An 18,691-nucleotide genomic window follows, 5' to 3' on the forward strand; every position below is an offset into this window, starting at 1 on the left:
TTTTTAGCTTATTTAAACTCACTTGAAATACTTAGAATAATAATATACAACTTATGCTTGGGAGAATAATTTATGAAGCCTTTTGTCATCACTCTTGCAATAAATACTGTTCTCTAATTATAACTGTCACTCTTTGAAAATAATCATGGGCCTGTGTAAATGCAAAGGTTAAGAAGCACATAGCTAATCTGACAGTAACTGCTGGGGGCAAATCTCTTGCATTCATTTTTTAAAACTTCAGCCAGGAATAGAATTTAAAAGAAAAACAAATGACTTTTGCAGAGAATGTCCATATTTTCCTATCATTATATTACAACAGATCACTTACCGTGGGGATTGCAGTGGTGCAACTGACCCTTCTGAGCCGTCTCTGCATTAGGTCATGCTCCATACTGTTAACTTCAGCCTTCAATCGCTCCAGCTCCTCTTTTTCAAGTTTCAATTGCTTTGCTAACCTCTCCATTCTTGCTCGCTGATGTAACAGCAAGGCTACAGCATTATAGATAAAAATCATTGTAGAAATCAAGCAAATAATATGCACTGTTAATAAACAGAAGACTTATCTAATCTAGGCATCAGCATTTGCTCTTATGGTATTAGTAATGCTGTGACACATCCATTTCTGCTTTAATTTAGTTCTGAATTGTGTCCAAAATGGCATCATCTGTTCATATCTCTTATTCTGTCACATTTAGTTTTCGTGAGAGCTTCTCTATCTATACTTGTGTGTGTTAAAATGCTTATGGACCAGTGAGATAGCTCAGTAGGTAAACACACTTGCACACAGGCCTGAGTTCCACCTGCAGATTCCACAAGGTGGCAGAGAGAACTGATTCCTAAGAATGGTCCTTTGGCCTTCACATGTGTCACAGCAAGTCCACATTTGCACTCACACACACAGACACAGACACACTTAATAAATAAATACAAGGCTTAACATCAGGCTTTCTGAATCACAATTATATTCTCAAATATTGAAAGAATGCTAAACTGTAATATATTCTGGTACAATTTGAAAGAATAATGGATTTTTTAAACTTCGATTTCCCTAGACAATACAAATTTTTTCATTAATTCCATTTCCTAGACTATCACTTCTAAATAGCACTTAAGCCTTTCCAATGCGGGAGGCAGAGGCTGGCGGATCGCTGTGAGTTCGAGGCCAGCCTGGTCTACAAACTGAGTCAAGGACAGCCAAGGCTACACAGAGAAACCCTATCTCAAAAAACAAAACAAAAAGACTTCATAAATCATATTCCAAGTTGTATGCATCTTTTTCACAATACTCATTATATTTGTCTATATTCTTCTCCAATGAATGATATTCCCCCAATAAAATCTTATTTAGATTACATGGTTACAATGATCAGACTTGTAGTTTCGTATTTAAAAACAGCCAATAGACTCTGAAACAGTAATTTTGCTCATGGTAGTGCTATCACCCAACATTTAATATATACTAAGCATTTACCTGAAACTAAATAGCCAATAGTGTTTTATTTTCAATCAATTACCATACATGACTATAAATAGTAAATTACATCAGTCTAAAGTTTACCTTGTGTATAGGCATAGTCATCTGATCCAGAACTAGAACTTCTCTGATACTTGTGGGTCCCCTTTTCTCCCCCGGAGCCTGGTATCACTGAAATGGGCTGAATAGGTTCTGGTGCTGCAGAGCGTTCTTCTTGGTCCACTAAATTTAAAAGATTTTCAGTTGTTGCTCGGCCTACAGTAATTTTAAAAACTGTGGTTGGGTTTGGTATCACCCGAGGAGATGGTGATGGAGCACATGAAGGTCCAGTTGGCTGTGTATATGTAATATACACAGGATTAACACTAAATGGAGGTTTGGGCTGACTAGATATTCCTCTTGACGGGGAACTTGAAGGTGGCGTGGTGGCTGTATACAGTGAGTGCTGGCTTCTTGGAGATGGTTGATTACTGATGGGTGAAGGACTCCTAGTTATTGCTGTCCCAGGTCGTTGAGAAGGTTCAACTGTAATTTCTATCTTCTTCATGGAACCTTTGGGCAAGCTAGATGCTGGGTAAGGGAGATAGGCAACTGAATGACTTCCTTGTTTCTGATAACTAGGAGGTCCTTGTTGATAAAGGTGAGGTGGAGTTGTTGAAGGACTAGGCGGCATAAACACATGAGAGCTTGGGTGGCCCAGTTGGGGTGGCTGTACTTGATGCTGTGGAGAGCTAAAGGGGGAAGGACACTGAGAAGGAGGTGGTGAATGGTAAGCTGACTGAGGAATCTGCTGTTGTTTGGGAGAATACTGAGAAGGCTGATAGTTCTGTTGATGTGGATAAACAGGTAAAGGACGTTGGTTGTAATGAGGCACAGGGCCTTGTTGTGAGGACTGCCATGGAGCATTCTGAGGAGTCTGCCTTCCTGATGAACTCTGAGATGTCTGTCTAATATAAATAGAACCAGGAGATCCGTAGAGATTGCTTGGAATTTGTGGAAGAATCTGTAAAGCTCTTGGTACAGTCTGTCCAGAAGGGAGGTTTTGGGACACTGTAACAGTAATTGGATTTGTACTATACCGAGGTATGTGCATGTAGGACGGAGGTGGCGGTGGTGAAGGCCCTTGCATAGCAGTTGGATTCATTCCTGTTTGCATGGAAGATGGCTGCTGAGGTGGCTGTGAAGGAGGAGTAGCTGCACTTCTGTTCTGTTCATTCATAAAAAATGGATTATAGTTGGGAGTAGCAGCCACAACAGCTGGAGCTGAGTGTGGTTCCTGAACTAAACATATCAGCTGTTTACCTGCTGTATGCTGAGGATCAATATGTCCATCACTTGAGCTATGTACCAGTGTTCGACCACCATTGAGGTGAGCTCCATCTCCTGGGTGGTAGCTACTAGGAGAATGGATACCCAGATTAATATGCAAAAGGCGATTTCTATTCATTCTATTGTCTTCTGGACTATGGTATTCCATATACAAGTATTTGCTGCTCTCCTGGGAAAGGGCTCGGCAACAGGCTTCTAGGTTGTTGTTATTCTATGGGAGAAAATGGTACAAACAACATTGGCAAAATTAACAAAGGTTAAGAGAGCGGAAGTCAGTTACATAAATACTGTCACAAAGAAGTTGAGAGGAGTATTTTAAGTACAAAAATTGTCATGGTCATCTGTCCTACAGAAGGAATATTAAACAATTTAAAGTATAAGGATTTAGCCCACATTACTAGTACTACCACTACTGCTACAGAAATGTAAAGCACCTACTAATGAACATTGTGACTCAACCCCAAGTTTCCTCATTCCAAATCCAGGGCTCATTTTATACTGGATACAGCTCAACAACTTAAAATGTTGTGCTACTCTTGGATTCACCACAATTGCTGTAACATCCATCATTAATGTTTAACCTGATAAAAATGAAAATAACCGTCCTTTAGTTTACAAAAAGCACCAGAAGCACCAAAAAACAAAACAAAACAAAAACAAAAACAAAACTCCCAAAGATTTTAAACAATAAAAATGTAACAGTCTTTACTTTTCTTTTATCCAAATTTCTCCTCATTTACTTTAACCTGTACCATTAGGAAAGATGTAAGCAAAATAAGTAAAATAAGCAACACACAAAATTCTATTCTTTGACCCAAGCCTTTATGATTTTGCCAGAGTTAATGAGAATTTAACAAGCAACCATATACAGATTGCTTTAATGAATTTAATATAACAAGTCTGTACCAGCTCAATAGTGATTTAATATAATTAGAATAGCTTTTTAATTATGCACAGATAGTAATCAAATGCTTAGCTTAAATTTTTTAAAAATATTACATCAGTTTCCATTAAAATACAGAACTCTCAACTATTTTATTAGAGTAAAACATTCATCACTTTTGAAATAATTAACAAATTTCTTAATGAACAAGGCTGTGTCTGTAACTCAAGCATACAATGTTATTATACATAAGTGCATTTTACATAAAAACAAGAGAAAATACTTGACTTCTGCAGAGAATCAAATAAAATATTGTCTACCACAGGGCATGCAATGCAGTGCTGCTATGTAGTGTTGAGACAAATTTAGAGCTCATCTACAGTCCCACTCACATTGCCTGACATAGAAAAAGAAGCCTGGGAAGTAGCGTGACTTTGTATGAGGCACTGAACTAGTTAACAGTACCAACAATTCTCAGCTCTGGGTCTCAAGTAATTTCAAAAGAAAGGAGTGTGGCTAAAGGACATTACTAAGTTGAAACTTTAGGAAGTCAATAAAAAACCAAACCCATAGTCAAGCAAACATTTGTAAAATGAAATCTAAGGAATTTAAAGAATTTGCTTCATAAAAAAATCAGGTAATTTTATTTTCCTTATACAAAGTATTTGAAAAGTACTATAGAAAAAAGCACTAATTCAAGTTTAGGAATAATTAGACTGCAAAATTAATTTTCTTGTCCTACCTGAAAATCATGCTGAGCAAGGGTGAGAAGCTACATATTAAAACCAGATATGGAGTGACTGGAGACATGGTTCAGCAGTTAAGAGCACTAGCTGCTCGATCTGAGGACCCAGATGCAATTCCCAGCACTCACATCGTAGCTATCACTCATGTAACTCCAGTCCCAAAGATCCAATGCCGCCTTGTGGACTCCATAGGCACCAGGTATGCACATGGTACAGACATGCATGTATGAAAATATTCATAAGCATAACATAAAAGTAGCTTAAAAATAAAGCAAATCTAGAGGCAAAGACTTCAAGATGACTGCCAACTAGCATGTGCCAGTGATAGATACTGGAAAAAAATATTTAAAAATATATCAAATTTATAGCAAATGTATGAGATTAGGGGAGAACATATGTTAGTATTTGGTATTTTTTTTTATGAATAACCTTGAAACTTTATGCTTTACATAACAAAGCTGGGAGCCCAATAGTAGCCTTGCAAAAAGGATCCTAATTCAGGCAATAAAAAGGAAGGCTGCCAGCACATTCACAAGCATGCCTTTGAGTAACTATAAAGAAAAGTTTACACCACAAATACAGACTATGGAAATATTATTATAGAACCACTGTAAAAACAACACTAAAGAGTAGACTCAAATGTCATATTGACTTGCTAAATGTTTTAACAAAAATGAATAAATATGTCTTACTCTTTGTTATTTAGTTGGATAAAATGGTCATAATTTTTAATGAAGAATTAGAGATTGAACCTAGGATTTTATACATGTTCTATCACTAAATATATCCCTAGCTTTCTTTTTTATTTTTGAAACAGGGTATCATTAAGTTCCCCTGGTTGTCCTCTAACTTACAATCCTTTTGCTTTATTCACCCACATAGCTGTGATTACATGTCTGAACCACTGGTTCAGTAACAGGTAAGAATATTTTAAAAGGCTATATCTGGAAAATTGTATGGCTCAGTGGGTAAGATCACAGACTCTGTAAGCACAAGGACCTGAGTTGGGATCCCAGTATCCACATAAAAAGCTGTGTGTGGCTATGTATGTGCCTGTAATCCCTGTGCTACAAGAAATGACAGGAGGATTACTGAGGCATGTTGACCATCAGCTCAGCTTAACATGCTATCAGCTTAGTTCCAGATTTAAGGAGATACCTTGACTTGAAAGAATAAAGTTAAAAGTGATAGAGTAGGGCAAATGATATCCTTTTGTGGTCTCTGATCATACACCAGCATCCACAAACTTTTAAAGGCATAAATAAACACTCCTAAAAGAACTAAGGGAGCAAAGTATCATACTTGTAAAAAGTGATGTAAATTAAAGGAAGATAGATAGTCCAGAGAGGATTTAAGGCCTGTGTTTCAAAAGCAGGTTACTGGGTTTATGTATGTCACTGTATACACAACCACTTTTTGAGTGGTGGAAATTGAGACAAAGTCTTGATATATAGCCCAAGCTAGCCATAAATTTACAGCACTCCTTCTGCCTCAGCCTCTTGATCACAGGCATGTACCATCCCTTAGAGCTTTAACATAGGTACTTCCTAGAGGCAGTATATGGTCAATGTCCACACCAGCATTCTGTTAATATCAATGAAAAAGCAAAAGATTTAGGACAGTGTTCACTGAGCTGAATGTCACATTATATTCCTTTATGTTATGTGGCCATGATAATGTAAATAATGAAAGGCCAAATAAGGTACAACCATGTTGGAGCTAGAAGGGGCCCTCAATAGGTAAAGAAAGTCAATACTAGAGAACAGCTTCAAATAGAAGATTCAAGTCTCGTTTGGGTTTACTGCACTGGGAGGTAGCTTTTTCTCAACTACAAACATAAATGGGCCTAAAGAGCTAAGATTCAGACTGGGAATATGTTACCCAAAACAACCATCTACAGCACAATAATCTTGGGCCCAAATGCTGAGACCTAGTAAAGGATTTGTAAACAGAAATCCTTGGGTTGTCTGTTTTCCACTTGTAATTAGCTTTCCCTATACATAGATTTATGTTATATCCTCAGCTTTTTGCATTGTAGTAAGGGAGTGTGAACATGCTCCCAGTGTCAACCAAATAGGGATTTGTCACAATCTAAAACACTTAGAGATATAATGAAGGAGATAAGAGACAGCTCAGGAAACAGTACTATTTTTTTCTGTTGTCTCTTGAGTAAAAATACAGTCTGTCACTATGAAATAAAAGATTTCAGGGTTGAGAAGAGAAAAAGGGATTATTTCTCAACACAAAGAGTAGTCATACATTTAAACTTAGTAAGGACTTATGAATTAAAAAACTGAAGAAAGGGAGTAACTTAATGAGTTTTAAGGTAGACTTAAAGTATAGACTACTACAGAAGTTGACAGAAGTTTGGAGTTTAAAATAGAACTCTGGGGACTAGGGGTGTAGTTCTGAGGTAAAGATGCATGAAACTTAGGGCTTGATTTCTAGGAATGAACAAAAAAAAAATGAACGCTAAGGATTCAGGGATTAATGGTAACCCCTTTGAAAATTCTTTATTCATTGCAAGAGGGGAATATGCATGTGGAGGTCAGAGGAACTTCTGGGATAGGTACTTTTACCAACTGTTTCTTCTTGCTGGAGGATGGTTTAAAGCTACATATGCTTATTTTTTCCCAATATCAGAAGATTTTAAGTGGGTGAGATTGCATCTCTCATGGACTATGTAACAATTTATAAAGTCATTTTCCACTGTCAAAATGATAAAGATGCTAGTGCTCCATGGATAGAACTCAGAGAAGATGAGAATTTACAAGACAGAGCCCGCCCCTGCAACACAGAATTATCTACCCCACAATATCAAGAGCACCAAGTTTCAGAAATCCTATACAAAATGCACTCCCACAACACAATGTCAGCTCTTCAGGGAAGAATGGAAAATTCTTGTTCTAGCACCATCACTGGCAGAAACTGTACCTGTAACATGCATTGAGATACCACGCTCTCTGGAATTTCAGGAAACCGCTGTCGGAGATCATGGAGAACCTGAATGTCAAGCTGTGGACTGCTTTGCGCCATGCCAGAGGAAATGTTGGTCACGTATCTCTTAGGAAATGGATATTAGCAGATCTCCCAAAAGTAATAATCTTCCAACACCTCTGTCATTTTTTTTACTAAAAGAAAAAAAGATTTGTTAAGTCTAATTCCATATTTTTACTTTACTCAGACACCATCAATTTATTAAAATAACAAAAACTGAAATAATTATACCTAGGCCCAATGTTAGAAAATGGACAAATTCAATTTAGTTCTTTTGATATAATATATCCAATGAAATTAGTGTTTAAAAAAACAACAAAATAGAGAGCCTAAAATCTGCAGTTTTATTTTAATGATGGAAAAAGTAAAGCAATAGATTAAAACCACACTGTATTATATTACCTATCTTATTATTGCTATTGTTATTATTATTCAATAAGACTTTTTAGTCGTCATCATCATCATCATCATCATTCAACAAGGCTTTTTAGCCTTGAGAAATTCTATTTATGTACAGTCACTCACGTTTTCCCAAGGTCTATAACATCACTCTCCAAAGGCAGAGACATCATTTTGATACTTGGAAAAATGAACAGAGAAAAAAGAGCCTAACAATAGTGCCACTGAGAAATTGTACAGTTTGATTTATATTCTCCCTATACTCCGAAGATAAAAGATTTAATAAGTTTGAAATTCATGTCAAGGAAACCCTCTACCTAAATGAAACAAACTTGGAAAATATATTTAAATGTATGAACTTTGCTTTCAAAATGATGCTGGAGACTCATTATTAGCCAGACCTGACGGTCTAGACTTTAACATAGTTGTGATGCCAGTGGAACAATTACTGTAGATGCAGGATGTGTGAGTAGGGTCTGGATAATCAAATGGTCCCTCAATAGTCCCTAGAATTACTCAGACTAAGCACCTATAATAAGACAACTACTGAAACAAATGCTTCATAAATCAAATGGAAAAGAAAACGAACATTTCTTAATTTATAATTATCATCTTTTTTAAAACTAAAAAGTACACAGCATATACTGTGCAGTTTTATATTTCTGCTGTGTTCAGTGACTTATGGTAAAGGAAAAAATGAAAATAAACATCTGCATAGAACATGTGAAGCTTTTTGGCAGTAAAGAACATGCAAGTTACTCATATATATATATGAAATATTGTATATGTGTAAGTACACCGACACTTTTTTTTTAAAACACCAATGAAACAGTCAGTTTTAAGCATTAGAACATTTCAGGCTTCAGATTTTCTAAGTGGGAATATTCAACCAAAATATAAACTCTGTGCAAATACTACAAATCAGAAGAGAAAATTTAGAATCCAGAAAAGTTTTTGGTCCCAAGAATTTTGGCTTAGAGTGATACAATCAGTAAATCTTTTCAGCATATATAACTGACTAGGTACAAAGCCTAGCAGACACTAGGTGTTCAGTAGATTTTAAGTGAAATTAAGAGGAACGGAACAAATTTAATAAGAATGATTTTAATCAAATTTGCTTGTATTTACAGAACTGGTAACAACTTTCTTACCATTGAGGGACTGCCATATTAAAAACAATTCATGACTACTTAACTGAAATTTTAATGAAGAATATCTGAAGCATCCAAAGGCTTAGGATTTCATAGTAGCTTTGAAAAAATTGCTTTTTAAAAATTTCCCGACCCTACTTAGAAGTTCCTACAATATATATAAAGCCAGCATAGTTGTCTTATTACGAGAAAGAAGAAAAGACGAGAACTGCTTTCAAGTGCCGTAACACAGGCTCCATCCATATAGTTTAGAGTGCTCTGTCAGCACAAACTTTCCATTCAATTTATCACTATTATTAGCTCTCATTTACTAAACAACTATGCCCTCAAGGGTAACTATAATTAGCTACACTTTGCAAATGAGAAAATGAATTCAGAGAACACACTTAGGGCAAAATTATAACTCAAATCCAAAGCCTGCATTCTCCATAGTCTGGTTTTACACTATTCCTGGTAGGTATCATTAACAATTCCAGTATACATACTCAAAGATGATGTCCTTTCTCTCACTGGCAGGGAAGAAAAAAGAGAGTGAACTCTCATTGGTTTGTCATCCAAACCAAAGGGAATTCTGGGTACGTCAGAAGGTGGAAGTCTGGGAGCAAAGGAAAGAATTCTTGTACAAACTAGTTAGCTGATTTTAGAGGCTATACAAAATACAGAACTAGAGAAGATACCTTTTGTAACAGGATTATTCACGCATTCTTTATTTCTGCTTTTACTTTTTTACTGTTTATATTTTATTCACTTTTTATTTTTCTAGTGAAAATAGATTTTTTATCAGTTTCCCTTTCTCCAACTCCTCGTCACTTTGCCACTCACTCAAATCTATAACTCTTTATCATTCTCATTAGAAAATCAACAGGCAACTGAAAGGAAAAAAACGTGAAAAAAGAGCCAAAAGTATAGATATGAAACACATACAGATGCACACACACTCGTACATACAGAGATCCAATAAGAACACAAAATCAGAAACCATAATATATAAGCAAGAGACCTACCTGTAAGGTTAAAAGCTATGTATGTGTATGTGTACACACACACACACACACACACACACACACACACACACACACACACACACACACACACACACACACAAAGTATTATGAGGAAATTACTCTCTGTAGACCAGGCTGGCCTCAAACTCAGAGATCTGTCTGCCTTTGACTCTGCTAAGATTAAAGGTTTATGTACACTGTTAGAATTCTGCTGCAGTCTGTTTACTTGTGATATCATTGCCTACCTGCCATGGGGGTGTGGCCCTGCCCAGGGCTATATAAAAGGACAGACCCTCCTCTTGGCTCTCTCTCTTATTCTTTCTCTCTTTTATCCCCTTACTCCCTTGCCCTCTACCTCTTTCTCTCTTCCTCATCTCTGTCTCTCTGTCTCTTTTTCTCTCTGGGGTACCCCTGGCCCTTTCTTCTCTTCCCATGCTCATTTAATAAACCTCATATAATCTAATATCTGGTACCTTATTATCTTATTACCTTATCATATTATTAAATACAAAATTGGTGCCATGACTCATAACTTCTTATCATTTTCTTATTAAACATAAAATTGGTGCTGAAACCCGGGAACACACCACCACCCAAAACAAAACAACAGCAACAACAAAGAAAAACACGCCAAGCATACCACTAAGTTGTTGGCCATCTACAGCTGCACATGCGGCCTGTACTTACATGTGGTTGTATAAACAGTGAGACTCTGCTAGAGAAAATTAATTTTCCTTTGTGAATGGTTGTCAACTGAAGATAGCTTCTGGTAAGGATCAGGGCTTGTGTTCTCTTTCCCTCTCAATGCTGGGACCCCACATGGCTTAGAAGTGTGCATGCTCTGTGCATGCTGACAGTCTCCATGAGTTCATATATGTATCAGTCCTGTTTTGTCTAGAAGGCCCTGTTTCCTTGGTGTCTATAATCCCCACTGGCTCTTAAAATATTTCTGCTTCCAGGGCCTCATGGACAACTCCCCCCCCCCAAATGCAGGCATAAAAATGCCAACATTCAACTTTTCGAAATCAGACTACTTAGCACCTATTGACAATAACTGGCCGAAGCTGAGATATATTTCACCAATTATTTAGAAAGACCAAATCCACTCCAGTTCTACTTGCCAAAAACCACATATATACAGCTCTGTCCTTGCTTCACCTATCTATATGCCTTCTGGATTTGTGCTACCTGAAATGTGTTACAAAGACAGAATCAGTTCAGCATGTCTAATGGTATATTATAATATTGATGCAGCAATGTGAGGAACAGCAATTCATTATATCAAGATTGTCCTATAACAGGCAGACTATTCAGTACACTGGCCCCTTCCATTAGAAATCTCAGTGGCATCGATGTTCATCAGAGAAATTGGTCTGAGATCGGGAATACAAGGCACTTTCCTCAACATAATAAAGGCTATATATAGGAAGCCAATAGCCAAAATCAAAGTAAATGGTGAGATACTTAAGGAAATTCCTCTAAAATCAGGAACAAGGCAAGGCTGCCCACTCTCTCCATATCTCTTCAATATAGTACTCGAAGTTCTAGCCAGAGCAATAAGACAACATAAGGAGATCAAGGGTATTCAAATGGGAAAGGAGGAAGTCAAATTATCCCTATTTGCAGATGATATGATAGTCTACACAAGCGACCCTCAAAATTCCACCAGAGAACTCCTACAGCTGATAAACACCTTCAGCAAATTGGCTGGATACAAAATTAACTCAAAAAAGTCTGTAGCCTTCCTATACAAAAATGATAAGCTTGCAGAGGAAGAAATTAGGAAAACTACACCCTTCACACTAGCCACAAGCAATATAAAGTACTTAGGAGTTACTCTTACTAAGCAAGTGAAGGACCTGTTTGAAAAAAATTTCAAAACCCTAAAGAAAGAGATTGAAGATGACATGAGAAGATGGAAGGATCTACCTTGCTCATGGATAGGGAGAATTAACATAATAAAAATGGCCATCCTACCAAAAGCAATCTACAGATTCAATGCAATCCCTATCAAAATACCTACACAATTTTTTAAAGACATTGAAAGTTCAATTCTGAACTTCATATGGAAAAACAAAAAACCCAGAATAGCTAAAACAATCTTGTACAATAAAAGGTGCTCTGGAGGAGTCTCCATACCTGATCTCAAACTGTACTATAAAGCAATAGTAATTAAAACAGCATGGTACTGGCACAGCAACAGGCCGGTTGATCAGTGGAATCGAATCGAAGACCCAGATATGAATCCACACACATATGGGCATTTGATTTTTGACAAAGAAGCCAAATCCATTCGATGGAAAAGGGATAGCATCTTCAACAAATGGTGCTGGTCTAACTGGATGTCTATGTGTAAAAAAATGCAACTGGACCCATATTTGTCACCTTGTACAAAACTCAAATCCAAGTGGATTAAAGACCTCAACATAAAACCAGAGACACTAAATCACTTAGAAGAAAAAGTGGGGAAGAGCCTGGAACATATTGGCACAGGAGACAACTTCCTGAACAGAACACCAACAGCCCAGGCATTAATGTCAACAATTAATAAATGGGACCTCATGAGGCTGAGAAGCTTCTGTAAGGCAGGTGACACGGTAAAGAGAACAAAGCGACAGCCTACAGACTGGGAAAAGATCTTCACCAACCCCACATCTGACAAAGGTCTAATATCCAAAATATATAAAGAACTCAAGAAATTAAATACCACCAAACCAAATAACCCAATCGAGAAATGGGGCATGGAACTAAACAGAGAATTCTCAACAGAGGAATATCAAAGGGCTGAGAAACACTTAAAGAAATGCTCAACCTCCTTAATCATCAGGGAAATGCAAATCAAAACAACGCTGAGATTCCATCTTACACCCATCAGGATGGCTAAGATCAAAAATTCAAGCGACACCACATGCTGGCAAGGATGTGGGGAGAGAGGAACACTCCTTCATTGCTGGTGGGAATGCAAACTAGTACAAGCACTTTGGAAATCTATCTGGTGCTATCTCAGAAAAAAGGGAATAGGGCTTCCTCAAGACCCAGCTATTCCACTCCTTGGAATATACCCAGAAGATGCTCCAGCACACAGCAAGAAAATTTGCTCAACCATGTTCATAGCAGCATTATTCATAATAGCCAGAACATGGAAACAGCCTAAGTGTCCCTCAATAGAAGAATGGATAAAGAAACTGTGGTACATATACACTATGGAATACTATTCAGCTATTAAAAACAAGGAATTCCCGAAATTTGTGGATAAATGGATTGAGCTAGAAATGATCATAATGAGTGAGTTAACCCAGAAGCAGAAAGACTCAAATGGTATATACTCACTTATATCTGCATATTAGCCCAAGGGGCATGTCCCACGAAAGACTTCACTTACCAGGAAACTGAGACAGAGGAGAGAACATTCTAGTGGGACTCTAGATGAGAGAATCATGGGAGAAAGGCAAAGTAGAAGGACCCAGAGGGTCCTAGAAGTCTACAAGTAGAACATTATGATAGGCAGATTTGGGCCCAGGGGTCCCGCTCAAACTAAGGCACCAGCCAAGGACAATACAGGCGGTAAACCTTAAGCCCCTACCCAGATCTAGCCAATGGACAGAACACTCCCCACAGTAGAGTGGAGAGTGGGATATGACTTTCTCACATACTCTGGTGCCTCACCTTTGACCATGTCCCCTGGACGGGGAGACCTGGTGGCAATCAGAGGAAGGACAGCAAGTTACCAAGAAGAGACTTGATACCCTATGATCATATAGAGGGGGAGGTAATCCCCCTCAGGAACAGTCATAGGGGAGGGGAATAAGGGGAAATTGGGAGGGAGGGAAGAATGGGAGGATACAAGGGATGGGATAACCATTGAGATGTAACAAGAATAAATTAATAAAGGAGAAAAAAAAAGAAATCTCAGTGGCAGCAAATGACCATTAGAGAATATCCTGGCTGACCATCATGACTGGTGAGGCAAGCATTTTCTAGGTTTGAAGGAAAATATACTTTGTTACGAGAGGACTTTTAAGATATTTTTAAATGAATGACTCATTCATTTTTCTCTCTTCTTCTTCTTTTTTTTTTAAGGCAGGTTTTTTTGTAGCCCAGGATGGTCTTGAACTCATGATATTGTTGTAAGCTTTGAACTAATACTCCTGTAAGCTTTGAACTAATACTCCAGCCTCTATCTTCTAAGATATTACAAGTATGCTACTATCTTCAGTTAAGATCCACTCATTTTTGGACTGTTGTGGCCAAGTAATAACTACTGTGCAAAAATCAAATATATATGTTAGCATAATGCCTTGAAACTTTCATTCATTTTCATGCCTCAGTGGAGGTTTTGATTGAAACAGTAGTTATTAAGTCTTATCTACATACCAAGCATTGTACTAAGTCCTTTACCTCATTTAATTCCCTCCCATGAAGGAGGTAATAATACTCCCCCTTTATACATGCAGAAAATTTGAGGTGCAGAGGTGAGTACATAATATTATTAAGTCACAAAGGATAAAAGTAGAAGTTTATGCTCTTAGCTATTAGTTTCCCATCCTGCTATCTGGTAAGATCCTGATGACTCCTTAACTTCATAAAGGAAAATTTAAAACAAATCTTTCTTAGAAACAGGAGTATTTGTACTAGACTGGACTTTTCTTATTAAATGGCAACAGGAAGTGTCTGATACTGGAGGAATTTTTAAAAAAGCAGATCTTTCAAGAACATAGTTCCACTTTCAGGAATTTTTGCACAAGTATGTAAAAAGAGATAGGAAAATTATCATTGTTGTTTCTCCTAAAAGGTTCCCCAAATAATTTCCAAAATAAGCATCCCATAGATTTTCATTATAGTGAAAACTAAATTCAAATAGTCACAGATTTGTCGCACATAACCCAGAGTTTCAAAATAAATGAAACCAAAATAGCATTTGCATTAACATGATCAACTAAACCACGTTCCAGTTAAATATAGCCCGAGAGACAAGGAAAATCATATTCATGTTGAATTTAAATCGAAAACATTCCCAAGTGATTGTTTTTGTTATCTGTAACCTATATGTTGTAATATTTACACATTTGCTTCCCTCCCCCTCTCTCCGTGTGTGTGTGTGTGTGTGTGTGTGTGTGTGTGTGTGTGTATGTGTGTATACAAAATATATAAAATAGACCATAGAATTCCAGCCAGGAAAATCAAGAACAGTAGTTCTCAAGCTGAGGGTCATGACTCCTTTGGAGGTCTAATGACTCTTTCATAGGAATTGCCTAAGACCACTGGAAAACAGGTATTTTTAATTCATAACAGTAGTAAAATTACAGTTATAAAATATTAATGAAAATAATTTTACGGTTGGGAGTCAACACAGCATGAGGAACTGTATTAAGGGGTCACAGCTTAGAAAGGTTGAGAACCACTGATCTAAATGGAATTGACCACATCTAGCAACAAGCCAAGTTTCTAGTAGTACTCTCTAACAGAAGGAATCACAACCCTATAGAGGAATAGATGATTCTAGAACTTGGTCAGGGATTATACACAATAAGCTTGAAGCATCTTATAGTTCCAGGAAGTAAAGAAGTACTCAAAAACCATAGTCCCACAATGACAGCGTCATGTCAAAATAACACAGCAGACAACTGAAAGAACTCTTAGTGACCACAGCTAAAAGAATTGGAATATCAAAATAAAGTAGTATTAGATTATGAACCGGAGTATAAACTAAATTCCCATAAGTGTGCACTGATAAAAGGAAATGCTAAAATAATGAGGGTAGGAAGATACATCTCCCATGCCTAAGAATTCTAAATAGTTTATGCAGATCACTTCTCTCCTTATGTATCATGTAAATACACTACTTTCTCTCCAAAGATCAAAATATAGAACAAGATGAAGACAAAAGGTTGGTGTTACAGCAGAGAAACATGGCAAACACTTTCCCAGCCAGGTGAATCAAGGTCAATATTAGCCATGATAAGCCATACTGATAGCACACACTCTGGATATGATTTAAAAAGAACATCAAATGGTATTTTATCTTTATAGCCGTTCTCTAAAGTAATCCATAACCTCAGTCTAACCATAAGGAAAACATCTGAGGAATATTGTACAAAGTACCTGATCAATTTCCTCTTAAAACTGTCATGGTCTCAAAAAGAAAAAGGAAGAACCTTCAAAAAGTGTCATAACCAAGAGGAACCCAAGGAGACTAAACATCCAAATGTTATATAGTTTCCTGTATGGAAGCTTAAAACAGAAATAAAAATACACATCTAGCTAAATACTAAAAAAAGAAAAAAGAAAAAGAATAAAGCGTAGACTATAGGTAATAATGATATACGTTCACTGGCTCAAAGAAAGACACCATGCTAATGTATGCGGTTAGTAATAGTAGAAACTGAGTACAGGGTATATGGACACTCTGTACTGTACTCTCAAGTCCTCTGTGAAGTAAGTCTGTTCTTAAAATTTAAAGTCAATTTAAAATTAGAGGAAAAAAATACCTCAATAAGATTTATAAGTCCTAGAACAGTTTTTTATTCACATCTCCTGCTCTGAAATGAGATTCTTTTCAGTAGTCCAGGAATCTGAGAAAATGTAAAGATAGTTCTCCTTTTGCTAATTTCCCAACTCAAAATATACCATGGCATCTCTGAGATGCCTTGTGACTTAAAGGGCAGATAAGATGCTACTCTACCTCTTTGCCAAGTATCACAACAAGCTGACTTGTCTTTTTAGATAAATTTTATCTATAGTAATTGAATTCTGCATTGTTTCACAGAAAAAGTTGCAGTTCAAAAGGACAAGAGAATAGTCTACTGCTGGTTTTCTTGAAGCTTTGTGGCACCTGGATGTAACTTACCATTCTGAGCTCTCATTATATCTAGATAAGAAAGGATTAAACCTGGGCCTATGATTAATACTTAGCTTTGAATTATGAGTGACATATTTAATTTGAGAATGCTATTACATGTGACTGTGCCACAAAGAATGATTTACATAGAGAATAGTAATCTCATTCACTTATTTTGATAGTGAACATTTTCCGTAACATAAAAATTATCTTTAGTCTCAGTAAACTTAGTAATTCAAGGATGATATCATATTAGAGTAAGTATCAAATTATATTAAAGATATCACACATACAATTTTCTAATTAATCTTCTGAGTATACCTCATTTCATAAACACAGAAATAAAATATCATATCTCATTTATAACATATTACTAGAACTTTAGTATATATTCTCAAAACTTCTCACTTTATCTTGAATAAAAATGATCTTTATGTATAAGGTACAAGTACTAATCATCCACTTTACTGCTATTTCTACCATATGCAATAGCATCTGATATAATACAAAATCTAGGACACATCGAGAAATACAGTTTCTCCCCTTTTAAATGACTATAAAAATTACCAGCCAGGCGCTGTGGTGCACATCTGTAATCCCAGCACTTGAGGAGGTAGAGGTGGGCAGATCTCTATGAGTTCAACACCACCCTGATCTACAAAATGAGTTCAAGACATCAAGAAACCCTAACTCAAACAAACAAACAAACAAACAAACAAACATTACAGAGTGTTGGATTATTACTTTCAGAATTTCACATAATTTGTATTCTCTCCTAGGTTTTATTAATATAAATTTTGAACAAGACAAAGTACTTGGCTATAAAAGTTTATACATACTCATTAAAAATGTCAAAATAAAGGATTTCAAAGTAGTTAGAAATTTGATATGCTCAGGTTAAGGTATCCTAATATCTTTGTTGGCTCAATTCCTAAATGACATTTTCACAAGGAAGAAAAGAGAACCTATTAGTAACATACTCTAGTGGCAGATAATCTTGATCTTTTATTACTTGTACTTTTCAAATGCTAGGGTCATGACTTATTTCTATATTAGACAAATTTACTGGGTAAGAAAAAAAGATAACAGAAAATAACAAAATACAATTCATATTGACAAGTACTAAATAAAAAACTGGATTCTAGTATGCATATATACATTAGATATAATTAAAATGTGTTTCTTAAAGTTGGAGGATTTGGTAACTGACCCAAAGTGTGATAAGTTAGTCTAGGTTGCTTAGAAGAATATTTACTGGTTTCCCTGCTTACTTCTTTTAAATAAGTAGAAGCTTTCTATACTTGGTTAAAAATCCTCTATGGACCAGTGAGATGGCTCAGTGTTCAAAGGTGCTTGGCTCTAAACCTGATAATCTGAGTTCAATCCCTAGGACCCACATGGTAAAATAAGAGAGCAGACTCTTCCAAGTTGTCCTCTCATATCCACATGCATGTTGTGGCACATATGCACACACATACACACAAATAAAAAATGTGATTAAGAATGTCTGAATAGGTGCCTCATATCTGACCATGTCCCCTGGATGGGGAGACCTGGTGGCACTCAGAGGAAGGACAGCAGGTTACCAAGAAGAGACTTGATACCCTATGAACATATACAGGGGGAGGTAATCCCCCTCAGGAACAGTCATAGGGGAGGGGAATAAGGGGAAAATGGGAGGGAGGGAAGAATGGGAGGATACAAGGGAGGGGATAACCATTGAGACATAACAAGAATAAATTAATAAAAAAAAAGAGTAATACAGATCCACTGTCCATTTGAGGGGACAGAGACAGGTGAGGATCTCTGTGAGTTTGAGACCAGCCTGGTCTACAAAGCAAGTCCAGGACAGCCAAGCCTACACAAAGAA

General features: G+C 36.7%; 1 protein-coding gene across 2 annotated transcripts in view; it reads right to left on the reverse strand.

Annotated features, from left to right (window-relative positions):
* Positions 1-18,691, reverse strand: part of TAB3 (TGF-beta activated kinase 1 (MAP3K7) binding protein 3) — a 66,603-nt gene that overhangs the window by 26,639 nt on the left and 21,273 nt on the right. For both annotated transcript variants that reach the window (XM_084791074.1, XM_084791075.1), the window contains 3 exons: positions 7,367-7,563; positions 1,559-3,014; positions 329-489 (listed from right to left, as the gene is read on the reverse strand). In XM_084791074.1, coding sequence (XP_084647200.1) covers positions 329-489; positions 1,559-3,014; positions 7,367-7,468 — 1,719 coding nt within the window. In that variant the 5' untranslated portion in view covers positions 7,469-7,563. The remainder of the gene's footprint in view (positions 1-328; positions 490-1,558; positions 3,015-7,366; positions 7,564-18,691) is intronic.

The sequence above is a fragment of the Acomys minous genome (genome assembly GCF_964271855.1).
Source record: "Acomys minous genome assembly, chromosome: 7".
NCBI lineage: Eukaryota > Metazoa > Chordata > Mammalia > Rodentia > Muridae > Acomys > Acomys minous.